The 17,282-nt window shown below is 37.4% G+C and overlaps 1 protein-coding gene across 1 annotated transcript in view; it reads right to left on the reverse strand.

Moving 5' to 3' along the window:
* Window positions 1-1,434: 1,434 nt before the first annotated feature.
* LOC131420314 (ectonucleotide pyrophosphatase/phosphodiesterase family member 3-like) overlaps window positions 1,435-17,282 on the reverse strand; it is an 86,534-nt gene continuing 70,686 nt past the window's right edge. The window contains exons 22-25 of the mRNA XM_058566159.1: window positions 16,796-16,873; window positions 16,047-16,179; window positions 14,311-14,467; window positions 1,435-1,605 (exon numbers count right to left, since the gene is read on the reverse strand). Coding sequence (XP_058422142.1) covers window positions 1,435-1,605; window positions 14,311-14,467; window positions 16,047-16,179; window positions 16,796-16,873 — 539 coding nt within the window. The remainder of the gene's footprint in view (window positions 1,606-14,310; window positions 14,468-16,046; window positions 16,180-16,795; window positions 16,874-17,282) is intronic.

Consider the following 17,282-nt stretch of genomic DNA (forward strand, 5'->3'; position numbering starts at 1 on the left):
TTGGGAGAACTCTACCTGTATACAGGATATTAACATTTTTGCCATATAGCTGGATAGTTTCTAATTTGTTTCTTGTCTTTCGGCTTCTCTATATTGTACATTTTTCACTGCATAAATTTTTTAACTAAATCCTACAAGTGGAGAAAATATGTAAAACAAAATCCAATAGCACTGTTAACATTTCAATTAGTTGTAATTAATGACCATACTTCAATTGAAATCCTAGTGGAAATTCTTTTTCTGAAGCTCAGGTCACAAGATTTTTCATCACCAGCAAAGTCTCTGTCCCCTGGACAAACTGGTCTATATATCAGAAATGAATCTGGAACATTTCCACTCCAGCAATCCAGAAATCTGACCAACAGAATTGCCCCTCAAATAAGTACTGGGATCTCTGTGATTAATAACCACATTTTGAAAAATTAAGGAGATACACGTACAGAAGTTGTTTGTTTTTTTTTTTAATTTTAGGAAATACCAAAGGTCACAAAATAAATATTTTATCTTCCTCTCTCTCTTTACTATTAATTCCTGCCTCTCCCCACCCTGGGCTTTTTTATATAAGTCAGGGGTTGACAAACTACAGCCTGTGAGTCAAATCTAGCCCCCTATCTGTTTTTGTAAATAAAGTTTTATTGGAATAGCCACTCCCAATTCCTCTCATATATTATTATGATACCTCCTTGATGTAACGGCAGAGTTGAGTAGTTGCAACAGACTGTATGGTCTAAAAAACTTTATTTCTGGCCTTTTACAGAAAAAGTTTGCCAACCCCTAAAAAATGACAGCACACGTACTACACATGCTATTCTGCCCCCTGCTCCTCATCAACAACAGCCACACAGTCAGTGTACAGATCTACTTCTCTCTTTATAGCATTGGAACAGCAGTCCACTGTTTGTTTAAACAAATTCCACAACTTGTTGGACCAGTCTTTTAGGTTGTTTTCTGGTCTTTGCCACTGTAAAAGATGAGATTTTCATGCATTTGTGCAAAGTATATGTGTTGGAAAAGTTTTTACAAGTGAAACTGTTGAATGAAGGTGACGTGCATTTTTTATTTTAATAAATATTGCATAATTGCCAAATGTAAAAAGTTTTATGACAAAACTGATTGTAGAATGGATTCAGTTCCAAAGTGATACCTACTTCTCTTATTCTCCCTTCTGTTTAGATAATGCTGGACAGAAAAATATAGGCAAAGATTATAAGAGAAATAATATAATAAGGAAGGTATAACATAGTATAATCTCTGTGCAAAAGAAAATGTAACTTTAAAATAATACATGGTCATGGAAATGAGAGAAGGGAATATGTATTGAAAATTGTGCAACATGGCTTTTAGAGGAGTTAAGGAAAAATAGGAAACTTTATTTTATGATTCTTCAACAGAAAAAATCATTTACATTTTGCCAAAACTCTTTTACAGGTGAAATTAAATAATGGTTTCAAATGTGGGTAAATATGTCTTTAGTTGCAAAATTTCAGAGACAGGCTGTACTTTTTCCTGATAAAAGTCAAGCCCAGTAAGAAGTTCCACATCGCGGACCCGGGCAACGTGTTCTTTCAATCTTTCTTCAATCCACTCGGCTTCCAGTTTATCTTCCTGTAAAAGAAACAAAAGGCTATTTTCTATAGGGTATGATTTTTCTTTAACAGGAAGATCTTTATTACTTAGAAATTGTCCTTTTCCTTTTTTTTATTGAGGTATACTTGACATACAACATGATACTAGTTTCAGGTGTACAACTTAATTTGATATTTGTTCCTGCGGTTTTAACTGCCTTAAATCTTAATTTGATACAGCTAAATTGTGTTGTTTATTAAAATAAAAATAAAACCAAAAGTACAAAGTATACTATAACAGATCACCACAAAGTCATAAAGTTTAGCTATTTTTATATTTACTTCAGATAGAAATTTTTTAAAGAGATGAAATCTTACGGATAAAGTTAAGTCCCCAGTGTTCCTCTACTCAGAGCTAATCATTATCATGAGTCCGTGTGAATCCAGACTGTTGTTAAAATTTTACTGCACATCTATACACAATATATGGAATTGATTTATGAGTTTTGAAATTTCTATAAATGATATTGTAAGTGGCATTCTAGAATTACTTTTTCATTTAATATTATGTTTATAATCTATCCATAATGACACATCTAGATCTAGTTAAGCCATCTGTTGTTAGCTGTGGTTTGTGGCAGCACTGTTTTCTTCATTGCCATACTGACAGTATTTTGGGCCTTACAAATAACACTACAACGGATAACTTGGCCCATGCCACCCGTGTTCAAGAACTTGAGTTTCTAGGACATACAAATGGAGTTGCTGGGTCGTAGAGTACATGCAACCTTGACTTTACCAGATGTTGTACCTAGCACTCCTCAAAGTGTTTGTGCCAGTTTACACTTCCATTGGCAGTGGAGGATAATCCCCATTTCCCTGCATCCTTGTCAAACTGCAGGGTGAAACAGCGTTTATCCCTGTTTAAATTTTATTACCGTGAGAGTTAGTACAGTTGAGCATCTTTTCAGATATTCCTTGGCCATTTGACTTTTAATAGGTTTTTTACTATATCAAAGTTAGTTCAATAATTTAGAGCCATGGATTTCTATGAAATTCCTTATTCTTTATTTACTAATTTTCTGATATTCATATAATATTGCTAATTTTCAGTTAAATTTTTAAAAAGTAAGAAAGTGTAAAAGTTTGCTTAATTAGAGGAGTGTGTGTTAAAACTCTCATTTGACTTCAGTGCAGTGATTTACCAGTTTTTTAAATATGCCAGCTTAAAATAAGTGGCTACTCTTGGAGCCAGAGGAAGTATATGGGGAAATTAGTCTTTGTTTCTAACCACTGAGGCATCTCTCTGTGTGAGATTCATGATGTGAGTTAATTTTTTAAACAACAAATATGCAGTGTACTAATTTGAGCTCATATTTCCAATGGGAATCAAATTCAATCTTTTTCCTCTGCCTTTACTAATTCACATTTCAGCAGCATTTAGTATTTTTGATCACTATCTTCATCAAGTTTCCTCCCACTTGGTTTATAATACTCTACTCTCCCTGGTTTATTTGGTATCCATCCAACTAAATGTTTAGTGAACACCTGACAGTCTTCTTTTTCTTAAAATTGCAATTAAATGATCTTAAAGTAGAACACATAATTGTATGTAGGCAGGGTGATACTCACGCTAGTTAGTACTCAAGCTAGTTAAATCAATGGCACCAACCAATCTGAAGAGAAGCCAGCTGTAGACAACTGCTCTAGCTGGACCAGTGAGTCCCAACAGAACAGCAGCCTTGAGTATACACAGTTTTTATGAGCTATATTTAAATACATGCTTTTGACTGTATATGTAATTGATTTATATAGATATACTTGATTATATATGCAGTAGAACTGTTACATAAATAGAAATACTCTATACTGAAAATACAACTCACTTTGTTAGTTTCTTGAGGCAATATCAGTTTCAGTATTTTTCTCCCCAAAGCACGTCCTCATTCACTCTCCTTAACCGACAGTCTGCTTGTGGCTGCTACCACACGAATGAAACTGCCTTGTCAAGGATGACCTCACTGAGTGGGTTTTTTCAGACCTTTCTCTTGGTTGATCACCCCAAGCTTCTGAAAGTTCCTCCTCTGTCTCGCATAGCTCTGACTGCTTACTTCTTTGACGACACCTTCTGTTCCCTTAACTGACTCTAGTTTTTTCCATCCTGGGAAGTACAGACATTTCCTGCAGTTCAATCTTTGGAACTCTTCTCTCTGCTTTCTTCTCTTTGGCAATTTTATTTCACTCCCGTGATTTAAACCTAATCTATCTCTATGGAACTTCTCTTCCAAGTTCCATACATGTATTATTTCCAATACATGCTGAGTGATTTACATTAACTATAGTCACTGGGACTCATGGCAACATTCTCATTTATCTGACAGGAATTTCACAACACAAAGTTGAGGGAGAGAGAGAAGCCAAGATGGCGGCATAGGCAGACTCTGAACTCACCTCCTCTCACAGACACAGCCAATTTACAACTACTCGTGGAAAAATTACCCCTGAGACAGAACTGAAAACTGGATAAGAGGAACTGCTGCAACAAAGGACAATCCTAATCGAGGTGAAGAGGCAGAAACTCCCTTCTGGAGAAGAAAAACGCTGCCTTCACAAGCTACAGAGCTTCATGGCCGCCCTCCCTGGAGGAGCGGGGCCCTGAGCCCGGGAGGGCTGCCGCTGTAGGCATTTTGTGGACCCAGCACAATCGAGATGAGTGGCATAATATCTGACTTTGCCTGCTACTAAAACATTGGGGAGTACCCCCAGAAAAGCTGGTTCACAAAGAAAGTAAAAGCGGCTCTTACAGGGCCCAGGGGCAAACTCACCTGTTTCAGAAAGCAACCTAAAATCACCAGAAAGAAAGGTGCACAGTGCTTTGGTGAAAAGAGACACACCTAATAGGCTCTGAGTGCATCTCCATGAGAGGTGAGACCTCTCCAGGGACTGGGACATTGGCGGCGGCCATTGTTGTGGCCTGGTGTGGGTGTGCTGACACAGACGCCATTGGAGTTCTCCCTGGGGCCTGCTAGCCCAGGGTCTGCCCCACCCGCTAGAGCACCAATTTAATCCAGCTCAGCCAGGGCAGGCAGTCCACCCTAGAGACTGGCCCCACCCAAGCCCTCAGGCAACTTGTGGGCCTGCATAGATTGGTGACTGGATTCTCCAAAGCCTGGAAACTGAGCTGACTTCAGTGGGGCAGGGCGTGCACAAGGAGCAGGTGGAGAGTGTGGGGTGGTGGTGGAGTGTGTGGGGCTCCCGCCGTGGAGAGACTGGGTCCACGTGGGGAGGTCAGGGCGCTCACACGGGTCAGGACTGTGTTGACTGTGTGTGTGGACCTGTGGGCGGCAGGGCTTGTCAGCTGCAGAAGACTTGTGCTTGTCAAAGACCCACATAGGGGGTTTGTCTCACCTTCCAAAGCCTGAAACTATTGGGTGCCCCCGTGCCTGAGGCCAGCCCCACACAGCTGCAATCCTCAGAGAGCTGACAAGAGACCTAAAGGCTGCAGGCTTATAGCAATTTTAAGGCACTGAGCCTAATAACCTGCCACGCTGGGGGCCTACTCACTTAAAAGAAATACTGCAACACAAGTGTGGTATTAGAACTTGCAGCCAACTGTGCTGGGCCTACCCACACCTGATAAAGAGACTGAAGGGCCCACAACAACTACAAGCAGCTGAGCATTACAACAGCTGGCCAGGAGCATAACTCGGCCTCCCTGGGCGCCTACAGGGAGAGCAAACAGGCCACAACAGAAGGACACACGTAGCCCACATAGGGGTCACCCCTGGAACATTGAGAACTGAGGGAAGCACACTGCAGGCCTCCTAAGCCATCACTTACATAAGGGCACCTATCCAAGAGCAGGAGACGTAGCTGACCTACCTAATACGTAGACACAAGCACAGGGAAAGAGGCAAAATGAGGAGGCAAAGGAATACATTCCAAGTAAGGAAACAGGACAAAACCCCAGAAAAGGAACTAAGTGAAACAGAAATGAGAAACCTACCCGACAGAGAGTTCAAACTAAGAGTATTAAGGATGTTCACTGATCTGGGGAGAACAGATGAACTCAGTGAGAATGTCAACAAAGAAATGGAAGATATAAAAAAGAACCAATCAGAAATGAAGAATACAATACTGGAAATGAAAAATTAACTAGAGGGATTCAAAAGCAGAGTAGAGTATACAGAAGAACGGATCTGTGAGCTGGACGAAAGACTAGAAGAAATTACCCAAGCTGAACAGGTAAAAGAGAAAAGAATTAAAAAGAGTGAGGACAGTCTAAGGGACCTCTGGGACAACATCAAGAGCACTAACATCCGTGTTATAGGTGTCCTGGAAGGAGAAGAGCGAGACAAAGGGGCAGAGAATCTATTTCAAGAAATAATAGATGAAAACTTCCCTAACCTAAGGAAAGAAACAGACATCCAGGTGCAGGAAGCACAGAAAGCCCCAAACAAGATAAACCCAAAGAGGCCCACACCAAGACACATCATAATCAAAATGCCCAGAATTAAAGATAAAGAGAGAATCCTAAAAGCTGCAAGAGAAAGTCAAGTTACATACAAAGGAAACCCCATAAGTCAGCTGATAAGCTGACTTCTCAGCAGAAACCTTACAGGCTAGAAGAGAGTGGTATGATATATTTAAAGTGCTAAAAGGAAAAAACTTACAACCAAGAATACTCTACCCAGCAAGGTTATCATTCAAAATGGAAGGAGAGATCAAAAATTTCCCAGACAAGCAAAAATTAAAGGAGTTTGTCACCAAGAAACCAGTGCTACAAGAAATGTTAAAGGGACAGATTTAAAGAGAAAAGAGAAGACCACAAATAGGAAAAATTATCTATTTCCATGATAAAAGGGTAATGGATACAAATGCACAAAAAAGAGGTTAGATATGATATCAAAAACATAAAATGAGGGAGGAGGGGAGTTAAAGAGTAGAGCTTTCAGACAGAGGTCAAACTAAAGAGACCATCAATTCTGTATGGAAGAAGAAAGGAACAGAGAAGGACTACTAAAACACTGAGAAAAAAAAAGTTAAAAAATGGCAGTAAGTACATACTTATCAATAGCTACTTTAAACATCAATGGACTAAATGCTCCAATTAAAAGGCATAGGGTGCCTGATTTGATTAAAAAAAAACAAGATGCATATATATGCTGCATACAAGAGACACACTTCACACCTACAAACACTCACAAACTGAAAGTAAAGAGATGGAAAAAGATACTCCATGCAAACGGCAATGAAAAGAAAGCTGGGGTAGCAATACTCATACCAGACAAAATAGACTTTAAAACAAAAACTGTAAAAAGAGACAAAGAAGGGCATTACATAATGATCAAGGGAACAATCCAACAAGAGAATATAACACTTGTAAATATCTACACACCCAACATAGGAGCGCCTAAATATATAAAGCAATTATTAACAGACATAAAAAGAGAAATAGTAACACAATAATAGTAGGGGACTTGAACACTCCACTTACACCAACGGATAGATCACCCAAACAGAAGATCAATAAGGAAACATTGGCCTTAAAAGACACACTAGAACAGATGGACCTAGTAGATATATACAGAGCATTCCATCCAAAAACTGAAGAATACACATTCTTTTCAAATGCACATGGAACATTCTCCAGGATTGATCACATATTAGGCCACAAAACAAGTCTACATAAATTTAAGGAGATTGAAATAACACCAAGCATCTTTTCTGACCACAATGGTATGAAACCAGAAAGCAACTGTAGGAAGAAAATCAGAAAAGCCACAAATATGTGGAGATTAAACAAAATGCTACTTAACAACAATAGGGTCAACGAAGAAATCAAAGGAGAAATCAAAAAATACCTGGAGACAAATGAAAATGAAAATACGACATGCCAGAATTTATGGGATACAGCAGGAAGTTTATAGCAATACAGGCCTACCTCAACAAACAAGAAAAATCTCAAATAAACAATCGAACAATGCACATAAAGGAACTAGAAAAAGAAGAATAAAAAAAGCCCAAAATCAGTAGAAGAAGGGAAATAATAAAAATCAGAGCAGAAATAAATGAAATAGAGACTAAAAAAAACAATAGAAAAAATTAATAAAACCAAGAGCTCATTCTTTGAAAAGATAAACAAAATTGACAAACCTTCAGCTAGACTCACCAAGAAAAAAAGAGAGAAGGCTCAAATAAGTAAAATCAGAAACGAAAGCGGAGAAATTACAACAGACACCTCAGAAATACAAAAGATTATAAGAGAATACTATGAAAAGCTATATGCCAACAAATTCGACAATCTAGAAGAAATGGCTAAATTCTTAGAATCATACAATCTTCCCAAACTGGATCAAGAAGAAACAGAGAATTTGAATAGACCAATCACCAGTAAGGAGATCGAAACAGTAATCAAAAACCTCCCCAAAACTAAAAGTCCAGGACCAGTCGGCTTCCCTGGTGAATTTTACCTAACATTCAAAGAAGACTTAATACCTATCCTTCTCAAACTCTTCCAAAAAATTGAGGAGGGGGGGAAGCTCCCTAACTCATTCTACAAAGCCGACATTACCCTGATACCAAAACCAGACAAGGACAACACAATAAAAGAAAATTACATGCCAATATCACTGATGAACATCGATGCAAAAATCCTCAACAAAATACTAGCAAATCGCATACAACAATACATTAAAAAGATTATACACCATGATCAAGTGGGATTTATTTCAGGTATGCAGGGATGGTTTAACATTCGCAAATCAATCAACGTAATACACCACATTAATAAAATGAAGAATAAAAATCACATGATCATCTCAATAGATGCAGAGAAAACATTTGACAAGATACAGCAACCATTTATGCTAAAAACTCTGAATAAAATGGGTATAGAAGGAAACCTCAACATAATAAAGGCCATATATCACAAACCCACAGCACATATCATCCTCAATGGTGAAAAACTGAAAGCTATCCCTCTAAGAATAGGAACCAGACAAGCATACCCACTCTCACCACTCCTATTTAACATAGTACTGGAAGTCCTAGCCAGAGCAATCAGGCAAGAAAAAGAAATAAAAGGGATCTAAACTGGAAAGGAAGAAGTGAAACTGCCACTATTTGCAGATGACATGATTTTATATATAGAAAACTCTAAAGAATCCACCAAAAAACTTTTAGAAGTAATAAACAAATATGGTAAAGTTGCACGATACAAAATCAACATACAAAAATCAGTTGCCGTTCTATACACTAACATCGAAGTAGCAGAAAGAGAAATTAAGAATACAATCCCATTTACAATTGCAACAATAAAATACCTAGGAATAAACTTAACCAAAGAGGTGAAAGATCTGTACAACGAAAACTATAAAACATTCTTGAAAGAAATTGAAGAAGACACAAAGAAATGGAAAGATATTCCGTGCTCTTGGATTGGACGAATTAACATAGTTAAGATGTCCATACTTCCTAAAGCAATCTATAGATTCAATGCAATCCTTATCAAAGTTTGAACAACATTTTCAACAGAAATAGAACAAAGAATCCTAAAATTTATGTGGAACAACAAAAGACCCCGAATAGCCAAAGCAATCCTGAGAAAAAAGAACAAAGCTGGAGGTATCACACTCCCTGATTTCAAAATATGCTACAAAGCTATAGTAACCAACACAGCATGGTACTGGCACAAAAACAGACACACAGATCAATGGAATAGAATCAAAAGCCCAGAAATAAATCCACACATCTATGGACAGCTAACCTTTGACAAAGGAGCCAAGAACATACAATGGAGAAAAGAAAGTCTCTTCAACAAATGGCGTTGAGAAAACCGGATAGCCACATGCAAAAAAATGAAAGTAGACCATTACCTTACACCATACACAAAAATTAACTCCAAATGGATTAAAGACTTGAATGTAAGACCTGAAACTATGAAACTTCTAGAAGAAAACATAGGCAGTACGCTCTTCGACATCGGTCTTAGCAACATATTTTCAAGCACCATGTCTGACTGGGCAAGAGAAACAATAGAAAAAATAAACAAATATCAAACTAAAAAGCTTCTGCACAGCAAAGGAAACCATCAACAAAATGAAAAGACAACCTAACAATTGGGAGAAGATATTTACAAAACATACATCTGAAAAGGGGTTAATCTGCAAAATATATAAAGAACTGATACATCTCAACAACAAAAAAACTACCAACCCAATTAAAAAATGGGCAAAAGACCTGAACAGACATTTCTCCAAAGAAGATATACAGATGGCCAACAGGCAAGTGAAAAGATGTTCAACATCATTAACTATCAGGGAAATGCAAATCAAAACTGCAATGGATATCACCTCACGCCCGTCAGAATGGCTATAATTAACAAGACAGGAAACAACAAGTGTTGGAGAGGATGTGGAGAGAAGGGAACTCTCATACACTGCTGGTGGGAGTGCAAACTGGTGCAGCCACTATGGAAAACAGTATGGAGATTCTTCAAAAAATTAAGGATAGAACTACCATATGATCCAGCTATTCCACTGCTGGGTATTTATCCAAAGAACTTGAAAACACCAATACATAAAGATACATGCACCCCTGTGTTCATTGCAGCGTTATTCACAATAGCCAAGACTTGGAAGCAACCTAAGGGCCCATCAAGGGAAGAATGGATAAAGAAGACGTGGTATATATACACAATGGAATACTACTCACATAAGAAACGATGAAACCCAGCCATTTGTGACAACATGGATGGACATTGAGGGTATTATGCAAAGTGAAATAAGTCAGAGGGAGAAGATCAAATACCGTATGATCTCACTCACTAAGTAGTAGATAATAACAACAACAAACAAACACATAGAGACAGAGATTGGATGGGTGGTTACCAGAGGGGAAGTGGGGAGGGAGGAGGGTGAAAGGGATAATTCAGCACATGTGTGTGGTGATGGGTTGTAATTAGTATTTGGGTGGTGAACATGATGTAATCTATGCAGAAACAGAAGTATAATGATGTACACCTGAAATTTTTACAATGTTATAAACCAATGTTACTGCAATAAACAAAAATTTTTTTAAAAAATTATAATAATAATAAAACATAAAAAAAAAAAAGAAAGCAGATTAGTGGTTGCCAGAGGCTGGGGGAAGGGGAGATTGGGGAGTGACTGCTTCATGGAGATGGAGTTTCTTTTGGGTTAATGAAAATGTTCTGGGAACTAGATAGTGGTAATGGTTGCACAACACTGTGAATGTACTAAATGTCTCTAATGATAAAGTTTCTGTTATGTGTATTCTATCACAATAAAAAAAATTTTTAATATATATAAAAAAATAAAGACATGAATTCGCTTTGTATAAAGAAAGAAAGAAACACCTAAAAAAAAAAAAAAAACAAAGTTGAGGGAAAAAAGAAAGAGGAAAAGGGGGAAGAAAAGATGGAATGACCAAGGGAAGGAAGAAGGTAAGTAAGGAAATATGAATCTCGTTTCCTAGACCACGTGTGAGGTGGAATTGTGACTCTCTCATTTCTACAACTGGTGCCAGTGTCCTGAAACTCCTTCTGGTGGGAGTACCTCCCCACACCCAGTGATTAGAATACTTAACAGCGCGGAATTTTCATACAACATGACCCTTAAAGCAGGCCAACTATTTCACTGAGTGCTTAAAGCGCAATCACCTGTTCTAATGCTGGTGGACATACTGGCTATTTGCACTTATTAAGGGACAGTTTGTGTATGTAACTGTACTCTCTGGGTGATTTTATTGTAGAGGATTTTCTCTGCATATGATTTCACTTCATGTTGACTTTAGAATGTAACTCCATCATGATTTCTTCATAATGGCCATCATTTGCTTACTATTTACTGAGAATTCTTTGGGTTTTATATGAAATATCTCATTTAATCCTCACAATCCTCATGAGGGGAAGTGAATTTTTTTATACAGTTGAGGAAAGTCATATTCAGTTATTTACCCACAGAGGTGAAGTCAATAACTGAACCCAGGATGTTCAACTCTAATACCCATGCATGTAAGTTCTATCCTATACTGTTCCTCACATATCCTCCTAGAGAGTCAACTAGTTTCTTCATATGAAGACCACCAAGAGCAAGTCTGTTTTTCCCAAAACAACTGACTGTCTTATATATTTCCTGGCCAGTCATGACTAAATTTTCAGTCACCTTTGACTCTCATCCTGCCTCTCCTAGTCCTCAATCTAATTGACAGCCACATCTTATTAACTTCACAATTTCTTATAATCATAGCTTGGTTTAAGTTTGATTTATACTCAGCATATTTGTCTTATAATTATCTTTATAGACATAGTATCCTTATTACTATACTGCAAATTCCTTTAAAACCTTGGATAATGTCTGATTCATTAGTGATGATGTCCCACTCAACAGAGATGATGCCCTATTAATTTTGAGATCATCTCTGCTTGGATGATCAGGGAAGGCTTCATTCTGTTTGTACCTTATCTTGAAGTATAGGTGGAATTTCTAGCAGATGCAACAAAAGAGCATTCTAGAGGAGAGAAGAGTATGAGCAATGATGCTGAGGTAGGGAAACTCAAGATGGGTTCAAGCAATTCCAAGGACTTCAGTTGACATGGAACTTGGGACTGTAAGATGAACTAAAGGTAAATTGTGAAGAGCCTTAAGCACAGACTAGGAGATTTTTGTTTGTTTGTGTATTCTTATTCAGGGTAGATAATCAAAGTTTGGGGATGAGAAAGTATGTCATAATGAAAAACTAAATTTCAAGGTGAATAAGTTGGTAGTGTACAGAGGTGAAGCGCAGGAGGACAGGAGACAATGAAGCTACTTAAGGTTCATCTTCATAAGTCCTAATAGAAGGTGATAAGGGCCTAGACCAGGGAGAGCAAAGGGTTTCTTCTTTGCACATGCATTCTAAACAACCCAAAATGGTTACCTAGCACCTCTGTGATAAAGAACTTTTAACGTCGATTCAGTGGTAAAGAGCACACACTGTATCAGGTCACCAATGTCTGCCACCGGAAGAGGAAGTGAAGAATAATGGCTTACCCTGGTCTCAACTCAATAAAATTTGGATGAGTAGGAAGAGATTCAACTACACAACATCTGACAGCTTCTTGTTTGCAAACTCTTCCTCACTCTAGGACTATGAGTGACCCACTGTTTAGCCTCTAACCTTTGCCCTCCATATTCAATCCCTGAAAGACCATTCAAACACTCAAGTTTAAAACCTATCTTCCAGACCCAACTAGAATGTCACCTTCCCTACCAGGAAGTATTTCTCTTTTGAAATCCTACAGCAATTTAATCTGTCCCTCTTTGTGCCACTTATCTCTTCCTTCTTGTATTTTACTAGGCTTCTAACTGCTAGACTATGAGCCCCTTTCGATAGAATTCACGTCTGATTTATCTGTGTATCTCCCACAGTACATAATATGACGAAGGCAGCTACATGTTGAACACCTGAAAGAATAGAGGTGAATCCCAATCTGGCCTGGAACCTAAGCTTTAATTTCCAGCCTCTAATAGCCTCTGGAATTTTGCATGTCAACACGCATTCCTATAAACTTGACATGCCTAAACTTAATTATCCTATCTACCTGCCAAAATAGTTCTCATTCCTAACTTCCCTCTTTCTGTCTTTTTCCTAATTACCTACATTTAAATCTCTGATTCATCTTTGAGTCTCCCTTTTCATTCGGCTCTTGCATCCAATTAGTTACCAAATCCTCTCCATTCTTCACTCTCTCACTGGAAGATTTTTCCTGATCCTCTCCATCTATTCCAATTCTGCCCATCCTTCAGGGCCCAGCCCTACTCCCACCTCATTTCATGTAACCTTTATTGAATATTCCAGCCAAATGTGTTTTTAATTTGAAACACTAAATCTTTGTAAGAGTGTTTAGCAATTAATCCCAACTTTGTGACATCTCTTACTTTTTAATTTTTAAAATAATTCTTGTACTATTGGCTGACCCATTTATGTGTCTATATTCTATTTATCCTCATTTATGTATCAAAATTATATATGAACTCCTTGAGGGCAGAGACAATGTATTCTTCCTTGGTGCATTATAAAGAGTTTCTATCACAATACTGCACATTTAATAGGTATTCAATACATCTGTTGAGTAACTTCAGTAAAACCTAATCACCAAGATACATATTTTTTTCTATAAAGAACATATATGAAAGTTAAAGTAACTATTTACATATAATTTGCCTTGATCCAAAAGGATTTTGAGGTCTTATCTAACAAATGATGTTAAAAAAGGAATGTTACTTGAACTTATATTGTGTATGTATATATATAGATGTAATTCATTTCAGACCTCATGTTTCAAGTTGATGGAGTTTTTATATTTACATAGTCATTCCGGAAACATTAATTTAGTGCCAACTTTGGAACAGAACTTTAACGTTTGTATCCAGAATCAAAATATTAATAAGATGCTACCCCTTCCCTTATTAGTGAGTGTGAATAAAATGTATGTAAATAAAATACATAAGATATGCATATATAAACACATGTTCATGCAGACATATACATGTTTAAACTGATATTAATTACACATAGATCAATAGTCAAAGGAAAAGTTAAAAAATGAGGTCATTTTTAGTACAACTCTACCCATGAAACACCTGAAACATGCATTGTTGTCAGAGCCACTTTTCTGAAAGCCCAATGAGCTCTGACCCATCCTTTTCTTGAGTCCCAGACTCTCCCAGGGCGTACTCACAGGGCAGCTCTCCACGTTGGTGGGGTGGTGAGGGATGATAAAGGGTAGGACATCCAACCACCCCGGGCAGGCGTCAGGGGTGTGGCTCTGATTTTGACAGCTAGTCAGCACCACAAAGTAGTGTGTTGGGATGGGAACACTGGTGTTCACTACATATCTGAAAACACAATTGAAAAGACTGGATGTTAGTATACTTTTGCTTCTAAAGATTAAAAATGTCTTTAAATATTTTTAAAGAAACACCAAGGTAAAAGAAAGTAAATAAACAGAAAGTACAAAATCTTATCACATATTTTTTTACTTCAATGAGCCAGAGATTTACAGAAGTCCAAGCTTGGTCATCTTAATATTATAGGAAAATATTAGAATACAAAGAAAAGCAGAGCGTGATATGATGCCCTCTGTGTTTCCTAGTTCTGTGGACTCCACACTTCACGTGACCTTCTCTAACAGAAGAGGGGCTGGGAAGGAGCCCTGACTTGGACTCCAGCTGTGCACTTTCACATGTGTACTAATCCTCTCACGTTCCATGACTTACTAAGTCTCCTCTACTTTAACACAGAGGTGATCCTGTGCTACCATCTCCTGTAGACGTGGAGATAAATCCTTGAGTTTCAGATAACAAACATGAAAGTACTTTTAAAAGCTTTAAGTGCTAAACAAAGGTAAGTTATTAGTACGAGTCCACTGAAAGGAACATGAGCTGGTATAAGCAGTAACGCATCACTGTGATTCAGAACTTCTACACTGACTCAAGTTAGACCGCTTGGGTTCGTATTCTAGCTTTACCACTTAATAGTTGTGGAACACAGACAAGTTATTTAACCCCTCTGTGCCTCAGTTTCCTCATCTGTAAATGGGGGCTAATGGAATCTAACAAAGGACGTTTTGTGGATTAAACGAAGCCTATGAAAGTGCTTAGAAAAGCAGCTAGCACGCAGTAGAGTGCTGTCAAAGAGTTTCCTAGAATTATTAAATGGTGAAATGCAGGCTCCATAAACACTGAAATAGGGACAAAGCAAGCAGTGTAGGACAAGGCCACACACTTAGTTGTCATAAATGTTACGCTGCAGGAAGGCGCAGGTAGAAATCATTGCTTTACATAATCTAGGCTTAGACAGCACACTTATTTAGTTTGGCCCTACCTACATTTTGATAATAAAGTAAAATAATGGACGACACTTCTAAACCTCTCTATTCCTGTGTGCTGCTTTCAAAGGTAATTCTCAGCAACCTGTTACGACCAGGTTTAGTACAAAGATGTACAGTTTAGTGGGACTAGTTTTCTATGTGAAGCCTACACCCTCCCCTGGGAAATACTTTTATGAATCACCCACTATTGGACAATATTATGAATCATCACTACTTGATTTTTTAATTTATTATATTGCTGGACTAGTTCTATATTTATCAATAGTATAGTGAGTCTTGCCCACCTCCTTAACCTTTACAGAATCACCTTCTTCCTTTGCCTATTAGTTTAGAAATTTTCGGAATAAAAATGTTGCTAAACATTTCCTGGAAATTTTTTCTTTGCCCATTAGTTTAAATTTTTGCAATGTAAAGTTTTGGCTAAATATTTAGATAGTCTAGTTGAAAATAATCAATGATAACATCTCTATATAAACATACTTTGTAATGTTTAGAATACTGAGCTTTTGTTTAAAATACTGAGGTTTCCCCTCATGATACCCTATTGCTAAATCAAAAAGTCCATTTGGTTTCAAATTACTTACTCTGTAACTTCATTTGGAGCATCAAAATGACCATCATAATTATAATCAAATACTGGTCCACTAACTACATTCACTCCATTTCTTTCCATGGCATATTTTACAAGAAGAACACTGTGGAAGTAATCCCATATTTCTAAAAATAAAAGAATAAGGTGTTAAATATCTACCTCTATTGAACATGGAACTATTTTCTATCATAGACAGGTACATTTAAATAGCATCAAATTCTGCTTCAATAATTGTCAGTGGTAATTGGATAATTCTGCAAAATAGTTCATGCAACAAAAATAAATGGCCACATTAATGATAGATTTTTGTTGTTCATGTGGTTGCAGTCTTGAAATTACAGTTAAATATGTCTCCAAATTCCTTCCTAGGGCTGAGTTCCTTTTGGGACTGTGTGTATTAAAAATGGCCAGAACACACACGCTGCCTTATTAATTATGACTCTAGGGACAAACACCTTTCATTTAGTTATGATGAGTGTCAGTAAAATTTTGTTTTGTGAATAGCTCTTTACAGTTAAATTAGGGTTACAAGCAACTTAACAAAATTCTAGCAACAAGTCACCCAAAGTTGAAGTAAGGTGAAAAGAAATTATGTCAGAGATCCTTCCTGTTTCTATATTTAAAACGTTAGAACAAAATGACTCAATATCAGGAACAAATTGCAATAAAAGATGTGCTTAGTTTGTAAGTTCATAGAGTCACTTAGGTATTTTTAAATTAATAATCTAAATATGTACTTACTTTTGAATGCTTCATACATAGGAACCAAATTACTTGTAATTAAAGCATCATATTGACTCTCAGAAGTTCTGTTGTTTGCTGCAAAACAAATTAGATTTATTAAATCTAGCTATAAGAGAAAATACGCCATATTACATAATGTGCAAATTACTATTACATACGAATGTCAATTTATTAGCAGTCAAAACACAAAGATACTAAGTAGTCCCCAATAGAGGTCATCAGTAACGCAGGCGGTTTTATGCATTTGATACTGTAGTGGGTTGAATGGTGACCCTCAAAAAGCTGTGTCCAAGTCCTAACCCCCTGTACCTGTGAAGATGAAGGTGGGAAAATAGGGTCTTTGCAGATGTGACTAAGTTAAGGGTCTCGAGATGAGATTATCCTGGATTTAGGGTGGGCTCTAAATCCAAGGACTGGCGTCCTTGTAAGGAGAGAGAAGGCTGAGAAGAGGAGAGACTCAGGGGAGAAGGCCATGTGAAGACGG

The sequence above is a fragment of the Diceros bicornis genome, chromosome 23 (assembly GCF_020826845.1).
Source record: "Diceros bicornis minor isolate mBicDic1 chromosome 23, mDicBic1.mat.cur, whole genome shotgun sequence".
Classification (NCBI taxonomy): domain Eukaryota; kingdom Metazoa; phylum Chordata; class Mammalia; order Perissodactyla; family Rhinocerotidae; genus Diceros; species Diceros bicornis.